We start from the raw sequence: 16,886 nt of genomic DNA on the forward strand, positions 1-16,886 counted from the left end.
CCACAGTAATCAAGACTATGTGATATTTGTGATGAGATAGATATGGAGATCCATGAAACAGAATAGAGAACCCAGAAATAGAGCCTCACAAATATCCCCAAATGGTTGTTTACAAAAGTGCAAAAACAATTCAATGGAGGAAGGATAGCCTTTTCAAAAAATAGTGCTAGAGTATTTGGACATGCACATGCACACACACAAATGAACCTTGACCTAAGTCTCACACCTTATAAAAAATTAACTCAGGCTAGGTGTGGTGGCTCATGCCTGAAATCCCAGCAATTTGGGAGGATGGCGTGGGAGGATCAGTTGAAGCCAGGAGTTGGAGACCAGCCTGAGCAGCATAGCGAGACCCCGTCTCTACAAAAAATAAAAAAATTTGCCAAATGTGGTGGTGTGCACCTGTAGTCCCAGCTACTCACTTGAACCTGGGGATACAAGGTTGCAGTGAGCTGCAATTGTGCCACTGCACTCCAGCCTGGGTGACAGAGCAGGACGCTTAAATGTAAAATGTAAAGCCATAACATTTTAGCAAAAATTCTTGCAGAAATTCTTGGGACTTAGGAGTAGGAAAAGAATTTTTGGACTTGACACTAAAGGCAAACTCCATAAAAGGAAAAACTGATTTATTAAACTTTATCAAATTTAAAAACTTCCTCTGTGATAGTTCCTGTTCTGTTAATAGGATGAAAAGATAATCTACATTCTGGGAGAATATATTTGCAAATCACTTATCTGACAAAATATTTTTTCTAGAATATATAAAGAATGCTCAATATTCAACAGTAAAAAACACACAATCCAATTAGAATTAGAAAATGGCCAAAGATACGAACAAAGAGAATATACTGATGGCAAATACACACATGAAAAGATGTTCAGCATCATTAGCCTTTAGGGAAAAGCAAATTCAATCCATAATGAGATATAACTACACACCTAACAATGGCTAAAATAAAAAATATTGACAATACCAGATGCTGGGGAGGATGCAGAGCAACAGGATCACTCATACGTTACTGGTGGAAAATAGTTTGTCAGTTTCTTAAAAAACTGAAACTAACATGACTCAGCAATTGCATTCCTGGGCGTTTATCTTAGAGAAGTAAAAACTTATGTTCACAAAAAAACCTGCACATAAATGTTTATAACAGTTTATTCATAACAGCCCAAAACTGCAAACAACACTTACGTTCTTTCATGAGTGAATGGTTAAAAAAAAATCCACTCCATGGAATATTATTTGCTATGGCTTAAATGTTTTTTTCTATCCAAAATTCACGTTGAAATTTAATCACCAATGCAATAGTTTTAAGAGATAGGGCCTTCAGGAGGTGATTAGGTCACAAGGGCTTTTCCCTCAATCTGAGTGGATTAATAAAATGTGGTATATGTATACCATGGAGTTCTACTCAGCCACAAAAAACAGTGGTGATCTAGCACCTCTTGTATTACCCTGCATAGAGCTGGAGCCCATTCTACTAAGAGAAGTATCACGAGAATGGGAAAACCAGCATCCCATGTACTCATCATCAAATTGGTATTAACTGGTCAACACTAACGTGCACATATAGTACTAACATTCATGGGGTGTCAGGCAGTTGGGAGAGGGGAGGAGGGGATGGGTATATTCACATTTAATGGATGCAGTGTGCACTGTCTGGGAGATGGACACACTTGAAGCTCTGACTCGGGTGGGGCAAAGGCAATATATGTAACCTAAACATTTGTACTCCCATAATATGATGAAATAAAAGAAATTTTCTATGTATTCAAAATAAGAAAATGGAATGGTAACGATAGTGACGAATAGCAATTTGAATTATAATGGTAATTCTGTAGTATTTTATCTAGTTTGTATATTTATTTTATTTCATTTTTGGTTTGTATATTTAACATTTAAATATATTGTTCTAGGAATTGTTTGATAAAACTAGAAAATGAAGAGAAATTATGATTATCATTTGTTCACTATTCAGATTCTCATCTATGAATCATTTCACTGATAGAAATATTTGATAAGTTCGCTTGGTTTCCTCTAAGCCATTTTTGGAATGTCTTCCATGGGTAGATGCCACGCATTTGAAACATAAATGCTGTAAAAATTAATCCGCCTAGCACTACCGCTGTTGCAACAGCAATAAGAGTGTGTCCTGGAAATGGCAGTGGTACTTCATCAACATAAATCTGCAACAGAAAAAGCAAAATCTTTAAGCTTTCTGAATCTAGTAATGCAAAATACTGAACATTACGTGATTCCCACAATTAATCACCTGGCAAAATTCTGCCTAGACTTATACAGGTATTCAGCATCCACAAAGCTTAGAAACAGTTTCGTAACGATCTGACAAGTAATAATTTGCACACAATAAATAGGAAGTAAGAATTCTCTCAGTTATCCTATGCTGTAACCTTGGCTTTACTGGCCGAAGGAGGCACATAGGACACTTCTACAGCAGGACAACGTTCTGTATTCAGTCATGCAGAAGTGGGCGAATAGTGTGGGAATTCAGAAGAGGGAATCCTACCTGCCTAGGGCACTTAGGGAATGCGCATTTGTTGTCATTTGTTGATCATTTTTTTCTTCAGAATTGATTATATTTTCCTAGTTCTTGGTATAGTGAGTAATTTTGGATTATATCCTAGAAATTTTGGATATTATGTTGTGAGAATCTGGTTCTTGTTAAAAATTCTCTGGAAAATGTTGATTGTTTATGTGTTTGTTTTGGCAGTCAATTGCACTGGTTGAGTTCAGATCACAAGTTATGCCTCACCTTCTGTGCATGGTAGTTCCAATGTCAGCTCAGTTTTCTAAGCTATTGCTATGTTATTTGTGTCTTCCTAGTACATGTGCCACTCAGGAGTTGTTCTGGAACTAGATGGTGTTTATGTTGAAGATTTATTTCAAAGCCTTTGTGATGCTTCTTTAGGTGTGTTCTGCTCATGTGCATCTCGGTACTTGTGCTAGTTTATGTGCAGAATCAGGAATCCCCTTTTCTAGCTCTCTTAGGGATTTCCCCCACCCTCTCCACTCCTAGAGGCCCTTTTACCTAGTTTTCTGGGAAGAAAGCTGAGATTGTATGAAAATTTTAGTCCCCTGTGCTATTGTGCTATTCCCACAACTGAGGCTGCCTTTGGGAAAAGACGTGAGAAAAGGGAGAAAAAAGTAACGGATTTTCTCTCCCTCTCCTCATAGGACAGACATATCTTTTCCTAGTTCCTCTATCTAGTGGGATAGATATTCTCTCAGGGTTTTAGATATTTGCACTGCTGCCATGGCCACCCACCACTGCAGTAGTGCAGAGTCACTATTGGGGCTGGCCTTGGAGCAGGCCAGGACAGAAGGGAGGGGAGAGGGAGAGAGGACGGGGGTGGGTTGAAGACAGAGGAGAGAGAGAGAGAATGTTAATGTGGCATCAGTATTTGAAATGAATGAGTCATCAATCAATTTTTATCAAATCCTCATTCCTCCCATGCCTCACAGGCAGCATATGTCATTATATGAATAGGCAAAAACAAGCTGTTGCTTTCGTGTGATGGTTTGGGGTAACTGATTTTGGTTCCCAATTCTTTTGGATCTTGAAAGCCTTTGGAATATTCAAGACCCTACTACTACAATTCAAATAGCCAAAAGAAGGATAATACTGGAAACTAAAATGTTATAGACATATGTCCTGTGGAGAGGCAGGGATGACAGGAAGAGTGTTAAAAGTCAGAAAGCCAAGCTAAACATGGAAGGTGGCAAGGAAACAAAACCAAATACAGCCACTTATTAAAATTCTCCTAGCATCAGTCAGTGCTGGCACCTGTCATGCACCCTAGCTTTACCACTACTGACAACGTCATTGCCAGTCTCCAGAATCCCCTGTCTCTAAGCCTTGTCTATCACACAACTTCTGCCAATTTTTTCTCTTCAGGCTCTTGGATTGATACTTGTCATGTTGTTTCCCCAACCATCACCCCATTTGATATCTTGGAGATTCACTATACCTGAAATTCTTCAACTAAGTTGCAAAAAGTGACCCCTGGAACGACAGTCACTCGAAAGTGAAAAAGCTCAGAGCCCTGTGGAGAAAACACACCCAGTCTTTAGCAGAATCAATGGTATATTCCTTTAAGTAAAAATATACCCCAGGGCCACTTTCCCTATAGATGTTGCATAAGAAATTCCCGTCCCTTTCCTAAGGCTCTTGGACAAACACATCATGTATCAACATAAAAAGAGGGATTGAAACAGAGGGATTCAATAGCTGATATTTATATATTATATATAATATATACAATAATATATATATATATATTAGAATGAGGAAACAAGAACATAAAACAAAACAAAAACAGAAAACCTAACTTGGCCTTGATGAGCACTTGGGCTAATCCTTATGTTTGTGGTTTTGTTATGTCCTCTAATTTTGATCGGTTTTCACAATTACCTGGATTATATCAACTTCATGTGTTCTTATGGGCAGCTGGAACTAGAAGACATGTGCCTGTTTATATCAAGGTGAAATAATGAGCCCATTTCTTCCCTCTAACTTTTCTGTTCCACTTTACTAGATAATCTGTCTTGCTTATCAGCTTAAAAAACCAGTAAGTTAATGTTAGGTTCAACTTTCAGACACCTTTAGAATTAATAACACCAAGGGAAACTGAAGAAAAATAAACCCTTTCCATATACTTTAAAGTTGCTATTTCCACCATTCATGGATACCTATACTTTAAAACTAAAACCAATATTAGTTTAGGAATGTATGTCTTATCTAAACACAACATAGTAAAAACAAAAATGCTGTCAACTTACCTTTATACTTAAATTGAGACCTAAAGGATTATACACTGAAGCACGAAGAATTGGTTCTAAATAATCTCTCATTTTGTGAACATTTTCTGGTACAGTATGTTCTAAAAATGCATGAAATATATTTTAAGCACACATGTTATTTTCTCATTTTGCATAAAATCTGTTACATACATTAAGGTACAATTAAAGATTCCATTCTATAACATGACTAAATTATCCTATACTTTTGGTTGTTGTTGACTTTGTAAAAGATATATTTAAGGGAAATTAGGCTCGATATCTCCCATTGCCTTTGTGGGTATCCTCAAGAAAGACAAGACTTCTGACCACCTTTAAGCTGACCTTTTTCTCCTAGCTCCATGCTCATGACCTGTCCTGATTTGCACATTCCTTATGTTTTTGGCAGTAAGATCATCTCAGGACCTCCTTAGTGGTGGGTAAATGATGTTCAATAAGGCAGCAGTAAAGTTTCACAATAGGATTACTTAAATCTTTTCCAAAAGAAGTGATCAGTTACTATTGCCTTTCCTATCATCCTCTCTAAAACCAGATACGTAGTGTAGGGGTTAGAAATTGCAGTAGTGTAATGGTACACAGGATCTAAAGGAAAAAAAAAGCTCTGATTGTAGCATTTGCCAATTTCCATGGTGTAAATACTCTCGCCATGGCTAATTTCAGTGGTTTAACAACCAGCTTGTAAAATGCTTCAATATTCAACAATCAATACCCCAAATCTGGTAAAAGCAGCCTCCAGTACACCACAGAAAATTGGAATGTTAGTTAAAGCAAAATATTTAGTAGTTTTACTTTGCTAGATTGTTCATTTCAAAAATATTTGTTAGAGTATTGCATATTTGTTAGAGTAAATATTGCATATTTGTTAGAGTAAAGCTTACTGAATACCAAATGTCTTCATATTTAGTACCATACTAATGATTGATAAAAATTTCTATTTAGTTAATTCTATCTATCTATCCATCTATCCATCTATCTATCTATCAATCTCTTCAAGGTATTCATATATGAACAAACACACAATGTGAAACAGAAAGTTATATATTTGAGGTAAAATTGGACTGATGTAAATACCTTACTTAAAAATATTTCTGCATCTTTTCAATTATTTTACCATAAAAATCTTTAAGAAACTTTACTCATATAATTAGAAAATAGATCCTAAAGCTTACTGGCAACACCTTGTATAACCTCCTCTGTAATACTGAATAAACAGTGAAAGGAGACACTAGACCAGCATGTAGCACAAAGTCAATCAATCATTGTTGCTACTAATCCACAAAATGGCTTTCAAATTTTTTGCAGTTTAAATTCCTCCAAAATGCTTTTATGCCACAGAATGCAGGTCACTGGAAGTGATGATGAAATAAGAGGAAAACAATAGAAGAAAACAGCAATGTGCCAAATGATTTGAATCGTTTTCTAAAGAACTCCTGGCTCTCTCCTGTGTAGACAGGCTTTGTAAACCAGTGACCTTTGTAAACCGTTAATAACATTACTTATAAAATGAAATGATTCTAGAAGAAACCAAACCCTACTTAGATTCCAGTTTTTCCTCATATTCACTTCAGTCACAGTAACCAGGTATGGAGATTTCACTGGGACACGTCCATTCTCATTAGAAATTTCCAAAGAAATCGGATATTGTGTAACTGGAAACTTAAAACGAGGAACCTAAAATATAAATTCCAAGAATGAATGTAAATTTGGAAAATTCAATAGTAACTTCATTTCCTGGTAAAGAATAAGTAGATACATGCTCAATAGTTTGGCTTTTTAATGAAATGTGCTTCTTGGGGTTTCTGTCTTTTCAGGCATGAAAAATTCTTGCCTTACAGTAGAATCAGTGTGAACTCCAAAGGCAGTAAACACTGTCGTAACAAAGCTGATAACTTCTATTGGCCTTTTTCACGGGAAATTATGATGTCATTCAAACTTGTTTTGGCCAAACCATATCCTGTGAGGCCCTGTATGAACTGGGTCTCACCCATCTCCCTCTCACCACTCTTCTGGCCAGTCACAGTCTTCTAGGCATAATCTGTAAACACAGCCTCTGAAATTCAAATCCAGCCCCAATGCATGTTAACAGTGAGGTCTTTGGCTAATTGCCTGACTTCTCTGTGACTCAAATTAAATGAGACAAATCACGGAGAGGGCTTAGATACCATTTAGTAGATAACAAATGCTCAAGAAATATTATTTTAGTTCAGCAAGGGGGTATATAATAATAACCCTTATAATTTACTGAATGCTGACTCTGTGCCCAACATATAATATACAGGACTATAATATATAGTCTCTCTATATAAGACAGTCTATGTATCATATATAGTCTTATATATAGTCTATATAATATATAGTCTCTCTCTCTCTCTAGTCTTACAAAGGGTTTGAAATGGATCTGCTTGAACATTATACCAATTGCACATTTGACTCTGCTAATGTAAGCACCCACATTAACTTGATATACCTTTGAGTATTTTGATACTAACAGAATGAAATATTATGTGACACAGAACCCATTCTCATAACTATCCTATTAAATGTCTTTTATTTGTCACTACCACCAGACTGAGCTCCTTGATTACAAGGACTTTGACGTCTATATTCCAAGAACCTGATACACATTAGATACTCAAAATTTTTTTGAATGAATCAATATTTACCATAATCTAGTATAGTGTTTTACAGGCTACAAATTGCTTTCATATAGATAGAGGCGTGTGTGTGTGTGTGTGTGTGAGTGTGTATTTGTATATCTTTATAAGAATCCTGTGAAAAGGACAGAGCAGGGCAGGTATTATTTTATTTTACATATGAGTTTCATTAATTTGTCTAGTACATTTAAATCCAGATATTTCTAGCTCTGTGTCTATTTAGTTCCGTCATAACATGATATTACTTCTATGTCTTAGTTTTCATGTTTAAGCAAAAGGCACATTTCAAAATCTTATTGATATGAAATTAAAAATTATCTTACTTTTTCTCTGCAATCTGAGAAAGCAACAGCATGTGAAAACTTCTGATCATTTGTGCAATTACACTCCTCCCGAGTAGAAACATTAGCACACTGTTTGAATTTACCAGCTTTCTGCAAATAGAAGTAACAGGTTGACTTGCTTTTTTGTGTTGCAGAGTTTCGGTAAACTGAGTCAATGTTCAATAAATAAATAAATAAAATTCCCAAGAAGTTAAAAGGGAGAAAAATCCATTAATTAAGAGAACAAGTACAATATTTCTGAATTTCGATTGTCTCCTTGCTTGGTACTTTGAACCCTGGTTTCACTCAGCGGCTTGCCAGTTCAGCTCCACGTGGTTGCGCAGGACCTGGAAAGCCTGCCTCCTTCTGAGTCAGGACGCCAAACTCACTGCTTCTGGCCCCTCCCATCGCAGGCAGACAAACGGAGACCACAAGGAACAGACTTGAGAGTATGGGCTTGCAGACTCTACAGCACACTCCCCAAACATACTACTTCATGCTTGTCTTTTTTCATGGCATTCATTAAAGATACCTAAAATCTCCACCGTCTGTTCATTTGTCATTCATTTTTACTTGATCACTCTTGCCACTGGTTTATTTTATTATTATTATTATTTTTAAATTGGCTTTTGATTTTGATAATCAACTCTATTTTAAAAAATAATATCCTTCCTTCAACTTTCTTTAGGATTACTATTTTCCTCCTAGCTTTTTTTCTTCTTTTTATTGAAAAAAAATTCACCTTTTTAACCATTTTAAAATGTACAATACAGTGGGTTTTAGTGTATTCACAATGTTAGTCAACCATCACCACAATCTACTTCCAGAACATTTTTATCACTCCCAAAAGAAACTCTGTATCCATTAGCAGTCGCTCTCCATTTCCTTCTTCCCCTAGCCCATGGCAACCACTAATTCATTTTCTATCTCTGTGAATTTCCCTATCTGGACATGTCATATAAATGGAAATATTCAATATGTGGCCTTTTGTGTCTGGCTTCTTCCACTTAGTATATTATATCTGAGTTTCATCCATGTTGTAGCATACATCAGTACTTTTTTCCTTTTATGGCTGAATAATATTCTATTGAATGGATATAGCATATTTTGTTTATCCATTCGTTACTTAAAGAACATTTGATTGTTTCCACTTTTTGGCTACTATGAATAATGCTGCTCTGAAGTTTTTGTTTGAACCTATGTTTTCAATTCTCTTAGATATATCTGGTAGCAGAGTGGCTGGGTCATAGTAATTCTATGTTTAGCTTTTGAAGAACTGTCAAACTGTTATCCATAGCAGCTGTACCATTTTACATTCCCACCAGCAATGTATGAGGGTTCCAATTTCTCCACATTCTTGCCAACACTTATTTTCATATTATTTTTCAAAGTTATTGTAATTTTAATATTATTATAGCTATCCTAATGGCTGTGAAATGATATCTCTTTGTGGTTTTGATTTCTGTTTCTCTAATGACTAATGATGTTGACCATCTTTTCATGGGCTTGTTGGCCACTTGTATATCTTTTTTGGAGAAATGTCTATTCGAGACTTTCATCCATTTCTAACTGGGCAGTTTTGTCTTTTTTGTTATTGAGTTGTAAGAATAGTTTATATAGTCTGGACATCTGACCCTTATCAGATATGCATTTTACTTTATAGAAATACAACTGATTATAGTATATTGTGGAACTCATTTATTATTATTAATAGTTCTATTAGTTTTAGTTTTGTGTGTGTGTGTGTGCATGTGTGTGTTGTGTGTGTTTTGGGATTTTCTGTATATAATACCATGTCATCTGTGAGCAAAGACAGTTTTACTTTTTTCTTTCAAACCTGGATGCCTTTTGTTTATTTTCTTGCCTAATTGTCATGGCTGAAACTTCCAGTAACATACTTAATAGAAGTGGCAAGAGCCTTATTTTGTTCCTGATGTTAGGGGGGAAGCTTTCAGTCTTTCATTATTTGTATGATGTTAACAGTAGGTTAATGAAAACAACGTTTAGGCATAAGCATTTGTAGATGCCCTTTATCAGGTTGAGAAAGTTTCCTTTTTTCACAGTTTGGTTTTTTTTTTTTTCATGAAAGGGTGTTGAATTTTGTCAAATGCCTTTTCTAAAGCATTTGAGATGATGATCTGATTTCCCCCTCATTAGTCTCTTAATGTGGTGTATTATATTGATTAATTTTCTTATGTTGAACCACCCTTGCATTCCTGTGACAAATCCCACTTAGTCATTGTGTATAATCTTTATTAATATGCTGTTAGATTTGGTTTGCTGGTATTTTATTGGGGAGTTTTGCAACTATATTTATAAGGAATATTGGTCTGTAATTTTCTTTTTCTTGTGATGTCTTTATCTGGCTTTAGTATTGGACCTAATAGAATAAGTTAGGAAGTAATCCCTCCTATTCTATTTTTGGAAGAGTTTGAGAAGGATTGGTCTTAATTCTTCTTTAAATGTTTAGAAGAATTCACTAGTGAAGCCATTCATTTCTGGACTTTTCTTTGTTTGGAGGTTTTTGATTACTGATACAATTTCTTTACCTGTCTTAGGGCTGTTGAGGTTTTCTATTTCTTCTTGAGTTGGCTTAGGTAATTTCTATGTTTCCATAAATTTGTCTATTTTATCTAGGTTATTTAATTTTTTGGCATACAATTGTTCACAGTACAAGCATACCTCAGAGATATTGTGAGTTCAGTTTCAGACCATTGCAATAAAACAAATATTGCAATAAAGCAAGTCACACAAATTTTTGGTTTCCCAGTGCATATAAAACCTATGTTTACACTATTCTGTAGTCTATTAAGTGTGCAATAACATTATGTGTAATAAAACAATGTATATATCTTAATTAAAAATACCTTATTGCTAAAAACGGTAATGATCATCTGAGCCTTCAGTGAGTCATAATCTTTTTGATACCTTGATATTGATGGCTGTTGACTAATCAGGGTGGTGGTTGCTGAAGGTTGGGGTGGCTGTGGCAATTTCTTAAAATAAGACAACAATGAAGTTTACCATATTGATTGATTCTTCCTTTCACAAAGGATTTGTCTGTAGCATGCAATGCTATCTAATAATATTTTACCCACAGTAGAACATTTATCAAAATTAGAGTCAATCCTCTCAAACCCTGCTACTGCTTTATCAATTAAGTTTACATAATATTTGAAATCCTTTGATGTCATTTTAACAATGTTTGTAGCATCTTCATCAGTTGTAGTTTCCATCTGAAGAAATCAATTTCTTTGCTCATCGATAAGAAGTAACTCCTCATTCACTCAAGTTTGATCATGAGATTGCAGCAATTCAATCACATCTACAGGCTCCATGTCTAATTACAGTTCTCTTGCTATTTCTGCCACATCTGCAATCACTTCCTCCACTAAAGTCTTGAACCTCTCAAAGTCATCCATGAGATTTGGAATCAACTTCTTCCAAACTCCTGTTGATATTGCTATTTTGACCTCCTCTCATGCATCATGAATGTTCTTAATGGCATCTAGAATGGTGAATCCTTTCCAAAAGGTTTTCAATTGACCTTGCGCACATCTATCAGAGGAATGACTATCTATGGTGGCAATTGCCTTATGAAATGTATTTCTCAAATGATAAGACTCGAAAGTCAAAATTACTCCTTGACCCATGGGCTACAGAATGGATGTTGTGTTAGTAGGAATGCAAATAACATTTAGGCATTAGCATTAGGGCCTGCTGTCTTCAAACTTTCTCTTTCTCTCTTGCTCATTATGCTCCAGGCTGAACAGTCTTCTTCAAAGACACTGAGCCCTTCCCCACATCCACCCTTTGTGCATGGTGTTTCCTCAGACTAGAATACTCTCTGTCTCCTGTTTCCCTCTCTGTGCTACCATTCTCCCCTCCTTTGCTGGGTTAACCCCTATTCATCTTTCAGTCTTGACTCAGAAGCACTTCTTCAGGGATATGTTTCCTGACTTCCTGATACACAGTAATATTGCTTGTTTTGTGTCTAACTCTACTATTGGTCTATCTTAAACTTTAGGGTAAATAGAATCAACTGCAGAGATTTTTTAAAATGCAGATTTCAGGACTGTTTCCTACCCCATAGTTTCTGATTCAGCAGCTATGAGGTGAGATTGAGAAAGCTGCATTGTAAACATATTTTCACAGAATTCTGGTTCAGGTTATACAGGGACATACTGTTTAGAAGCACTGCACTAGATGACCCTGTTTAATTTGTATAATTTTGTGTTTAATACCTATTCTCCCCTATTAGAGTCCACGAAGATACCATGTTTATCTTGTTCATTGCTATATTCTCAGAGGATGTCTGTATAGTGCCTGATAACACCAGAAATGCTGAAATTAACATTTGTTGGATGCATAAATGGTGCATTTAAACCATCTTATTTACTTAGGTATAAATTAGACATGTTTCCTATTTAACTTTCAAGAAAATCCTCGGGGAAAACCCCAGAAAACTAGAGATTTCCACGTAAATGTCGTAAAGTTGTATTTCAATAGAGGAAGTGCTTCTAGTGACACAGTAGGGTTTGTCTTTGGAAGAAACTGGAATTGGAGAAGAACTCAGTATCCTAGTTACTCAGAAGCTTCTTAACCTGAAATCCAAGATTTAACAAGAAGTCTGTTAACCTCTTAACGCACGTGCGAGCGTGCATGTGTGTGTAATGTGTATTACTAGTTTGTTCAACAATTTTTAAGCATTCCCTATGTCTGGCACTGTTCTGGGTACTGGGGATCTGGTAGAGCAGAAAATAGATCAAAACCCCTGCCTATGAGCTTACCTGCTTATGCGATCAGAAAGACAATAAATAAAATAAATGAGTAAAACATGTAAAATGGTAATGAGTGATATGGAGAAAAACAATGCAGGGAAAGGGGTTAGGGAGTGGGGGGACAGTGGAGATGGGGGTAACAATTCTAAGTAGAGTGGTCAGGGAGGGGCTGGCCATGATGGTGACATTTAAGCAAACACCTGAAGAAGGTGACAGAGTGAGCCATGTGAGATATCTGGCAGAGGAACATTCCAGACAGGGATATTCTGCAACTGCAAAGGCCCGAGATGGAAATATGTCTGGCATATTTGAGAAACAGCGAAGAGGCCAGTGTGGCTACAGCAGAGTAAGCTGGGGAATCAGGTCAGATGTAATGCCAAGGCCAAATCATGGAGGACCTTATAAACCATCGTAAGAATTTGGTTTTCACTCTGAATGAGATGGGAAGACAGTGGAGAGTTGTGAACAAAAGAAACACCAATTTTATGTGTTTGTGTGTATGCATGTATGTCTGAGTAGATATGACTGTCTATTTGTATAAGTAGGGGCAAGTAGGGGCATTTGTCTGGAGAGAGATTACACAGGCATCTTTGAGGTTTCCTGGAGAAGCTACTCCATGCTGTACTTTTCCTCTGAGTCTAATGGCTCCTCTCTGTTCTCTCTGCTTCACTCATTCTACCCTGAGAGAGGCAGGGTGCTGCTGGGTTTGGTTATTTTCTAGGCAGAATCTTAGCAGGAGTTTAAATGTGCCTACATTGGAGTGAACAGTCTTCTTTCCTCTTGGACACCATTCCTTGCACAGGGCTGAAGATGTGAGACGGGTCTGGGGGCTCCTTTCATTTGAGAAAAGATGTTCTCACCCCACCTATGAAATCCAAGTGGGAGCTAGGGAGAGTCAAGGGGAAGGAGTCCATTTAGACTTCTTAACTCCAAAACCATATCCAGGAATAGATGTAAAAGGAGGAGGTCTAAACCAGAAGGAGGAGGAACAGGAGTAGTAGCAGTATCACTACTACTACTACTACTACTACTACTACTACTACAACTGCTACTACTACTAGCTGTACCTTATCATTTAATCCCCACAGCTAGGTCCATATGTAATTTTACTGAATGATTTCTTGAATTCCAATAAATGATAGTTTATTTGTAGAAAAATTAATTACCTTTGATTTGTGAAATAGATTTCTTGGTATGGGTTTGCTAGGATCTGCATGGTAAAAATTATCTGTGAGTGGAATAGCAATTCCCATATTAGATGGAGGCCTGTAGTTTATCTGCAAGTGATTAAACAAAGAAAATGTACAATTCACTATTATTTACTAAGTTTTTAATTTAAATAGCTTGATTTTTCAGAAAGCCAATCAATGCAAAAATTCCATTTTTAGCTCTATGTATTAAAGTAAATGTCTCTCCCCCAATATTCCTGCCCTTCATTTTCTGGAATTTCAACAACCTCAACTCATGGTAATGTAACTTGGAACTTGGAAATAAATGAAAAATAATTTTAGTACCTAAAATAGTTGCCATAAAGTCAGTGCAATAAAGTTTAAACACTTTATAAAAGAACCTTAGTGATGTAGTTAGTAAATAATTCTTCAAGTTTGGTTTTTGCTTTTTGTTACAAAGAAAATTATAACTGATAAGTTAGTTGACAAAGAGTAATTTATATTTTAAAAAGAGTTGCAGACTCTGAGGCCACGATTAAAATTATTACATCAAAATGGGGCCAGTAAGATATATAGTTGACACTTGAACAACATGGGAGTTAGTGGCACCGACCCTGGCACAGTCAAAAATTCGCATATAACTTTTGACTCCCCTAAAACTTAACCACTAATAGCCTCCTGTTGACCGGAAGCCTTATCAGTAACATAAACTGTTGATTAACACATATTTTGTATGTTGTATGTATTATGTATTGTATTCTTACAATAGAGTAAGCTACAGAAAAGGAAATATTATTTATTATTTATTTATTTATTTATTTTGAGACAGAGTCTCGCTTTGGTGCCTAGGCTAGAGTGAGTGCTGTGGCGTCAGCCTAGCTCACAGCAACCTCAAACTCCTGGGCTCAAGCAATCCTACTGCCTCAGCCTCCCGAGTAGCTGGGACTACAGGCATGCGCCACCATGCCCGGCTAATTTTTTCTCTATATATATATTTTGAGTTGTCCAGATCATTTCTTTCTATTTTTTTTAGTAGAGACGGGGTCTCGCTCTTGCTCAGGCTGGTCTCGAACTCCTGACCTTGAGCGATCCACCCGCCCCGGCCTCCCAGAGTGCTAGGATTACAGGCGTGAGCCACCGCGCCCGGCCGAAAAGGAAATATTATTAAGAAAATCATAAGGAAGAGAAAATACATTTACAGTACTGAACTGTATTTATGGATTTCATAAATTTACGCCATCTGTTTACAAGATGAACCATCTGTCTGAAATGGTAGGCTACCATGACTGCAGACCTCAATCTCTGATACATATCAAGCAATATAATTTTTTCTTGTAATGTCATAACTTTTCTCTGCTTCTTCAGAGAACTTCCAGCATCACTAGTAGCACTTTGTATGGGTCCCATGGCGTTATTCAAGCTTTAAGATATTGTGCTTGAAAAGCACAATGAAAAATACTACTTGAGAACCCGAGAGCTCACTTTTTACTGCAATATGCAATTTACTAGAGAGACAACTGCTCACACGGCGATGATTAGCATCACACAGCATGTTAAGTGAATACTGGAGACACCTGAGCTCACTGCAATAGCAAGAGGAGGTGGCTACGAAATTATTACAGTAGTACTGTATGTACTATAGTTAATTTTATGCAGTTATGATTTAATACTGCATCTTTACATTTGCTTACATTCCTCTTGACTGCAAATGGTGCTATGAACAGTCTATAAATGTTTGTGTAAGGTTTGATAAATTTTAACTTTTATAATATATTTATATATAATTTATGGTAGTAAATGATGAAATAGAATAGAATCTACCTATATTTTATGCATTCATGACATACCTTTTTCATAATTTTTTGATGTTTCTAAGCTATGAGGTTCATCTGCAAATTTTTTTAAATTGTTGAAAACCTCCAAAAAATTTTCCAGTATATTTATTGAAAAAAAATCCAAGTGTAGTGGACCCACACAATTAAAACCCATGTTGTTCAAGGGTCAATTGTATCAGTTTGGGACAAGTCAGTGTAAGGGCAAATTGCTGTATACATCACAGAAGCTCAAGACGATACCACATAATATAGTATAAAATAATATTAATAATGATGAGACTCAGTTACCAAGAAAAGTCATTATTTCGGAAAGGTTTTGTATTTTAGAAATAATCATCACATCCTCAAAATGACATGAGGATTGAAAAATAATGGTGAAACATTTTGAACAGCTCAGAAAAGAAATGCTAAAATTAATAGCCAGGCAATCATAGAAAAGTCATATAGCATTGGTACTCTTAAACCAATATACTGAGATCTTTTACCGGCAAGGTTTTGATTAGGTTAAAACCCTGACTGTCTCTGTGAACTCCACTAATCCAGTCTTCAAGTGGGATAAGTCTGCTAGGAATGTGATGCATAGATCTGAGATAACTACAGCTGCTTTTCAACGTTGGCACGATTGTTGTAACAAAGCACTCAGCAGATGCTCCCCAGACAATAAATGCCAGTGAAGTTGAACCCTGGAAATATCCAAATAAATAAAGGTAATTTAAAGTAACTGTTATGCACTATGTCCACCCAAAATTCATACGTTGAAGTCCTAACCCCCTGGACCTCAGAATGTGACTGTATTTGGAGACAGGGCCTTTAAAGAGGTAATTAAGGTAAAGGGAGATCATTCAGGTGGGCCCTAGTCCAATATTCCTGGTGTCCTTATCAGAAGGACAAATATTCTCTCTTCTTATAAGAGGAGATTAGGAAATAGACAACACAAAGACCGAGTGGTGACCACATGAGGACACAGCAAGAAGATGGCCATCTGCAAGCCAAGAAGAGGGGCCTCAAAAGAAGCCAACCCTGCCAGTATCTGGTGGCCTCTAGAACTGTGAGAAAATAAATTTCTGTTGTTTAAGTCACCAAGTCTGTGGCATCTTGTTGTGGCAGACCTAGAAAATTAATATAGTAACCAACTAAAGAATATAGAAAAGAAAAGAAATAGACTGACAATAGAAATAGAAAAAGTTTGACCATAAAGATCTGCTTGAGAATAAATCATAACAGCAAACATATTGTTTTCTAGGAAGAAATATATTCCAATCTAATTGGTTTTGGGAACTATATTAAAATAAGCAAGAATCAAGA

At 36.3% G+C, this 16,886-nt stretch overlaps 1 protein-coding gene across 1 annotated transcript in view; it reads right to left on the reverse strand.

The window, feature by feature from the left end:
• Nucleotides 1-1,983: 1,983 nt before the first annotated feature.
• Nucleotides 1,984-16,886, reverse strand: part of CATSPERB (catsper channel auxiliary subunit beta) — a 138,884-nt gene continuing 123,981 nt past the window's right edge. The window contains exons 18-24 of the mRNA XM_012656728.1: nt 16,067-16,264; nt 13,744-13,854; nt 7,797-7,907; nt 6,355-6,490; nt 4,802-4,902; nt 3,991-4,065; nt 1,984-2,187 (exon numbers count right to left, since the gene is read on the reverse strand). Of these exons, the coding sequence (XP_012512182.1) occupies nt 1,984-2,187; nt 3,991-4,065; nt 4,802-4,902; nt 6,355-6,490; nt 7,797-7,907; nt 13,744-13,854; nt 16,067-16,264 (936 nt within the window). The remainder of the gene's footprint in view (nt 2,188-3,990; nt 4,066-4,801; nt 4,903-6,354; nt 6,491-7,796; nt 7,908-13,743; nt 13,855-16,066; nt 16,265-16,886) is intronic.

Source organism: Propithecus coquereli, unplaced genomic scaffold (genome assembly GCF_000956105.1).
Source record: "Propithecus coquereli isolate 6110/MARCELLA unplaced genomic scaffold, Pcoq_1.0 Scaffold516, whole genome shotgun sequence".
Taxonomy (NCBI): Eukaryota; Metazoa; Chordata; class Mammalia; order Primates; family Indriidae; genus Propithecus; species Propithecus coquereli.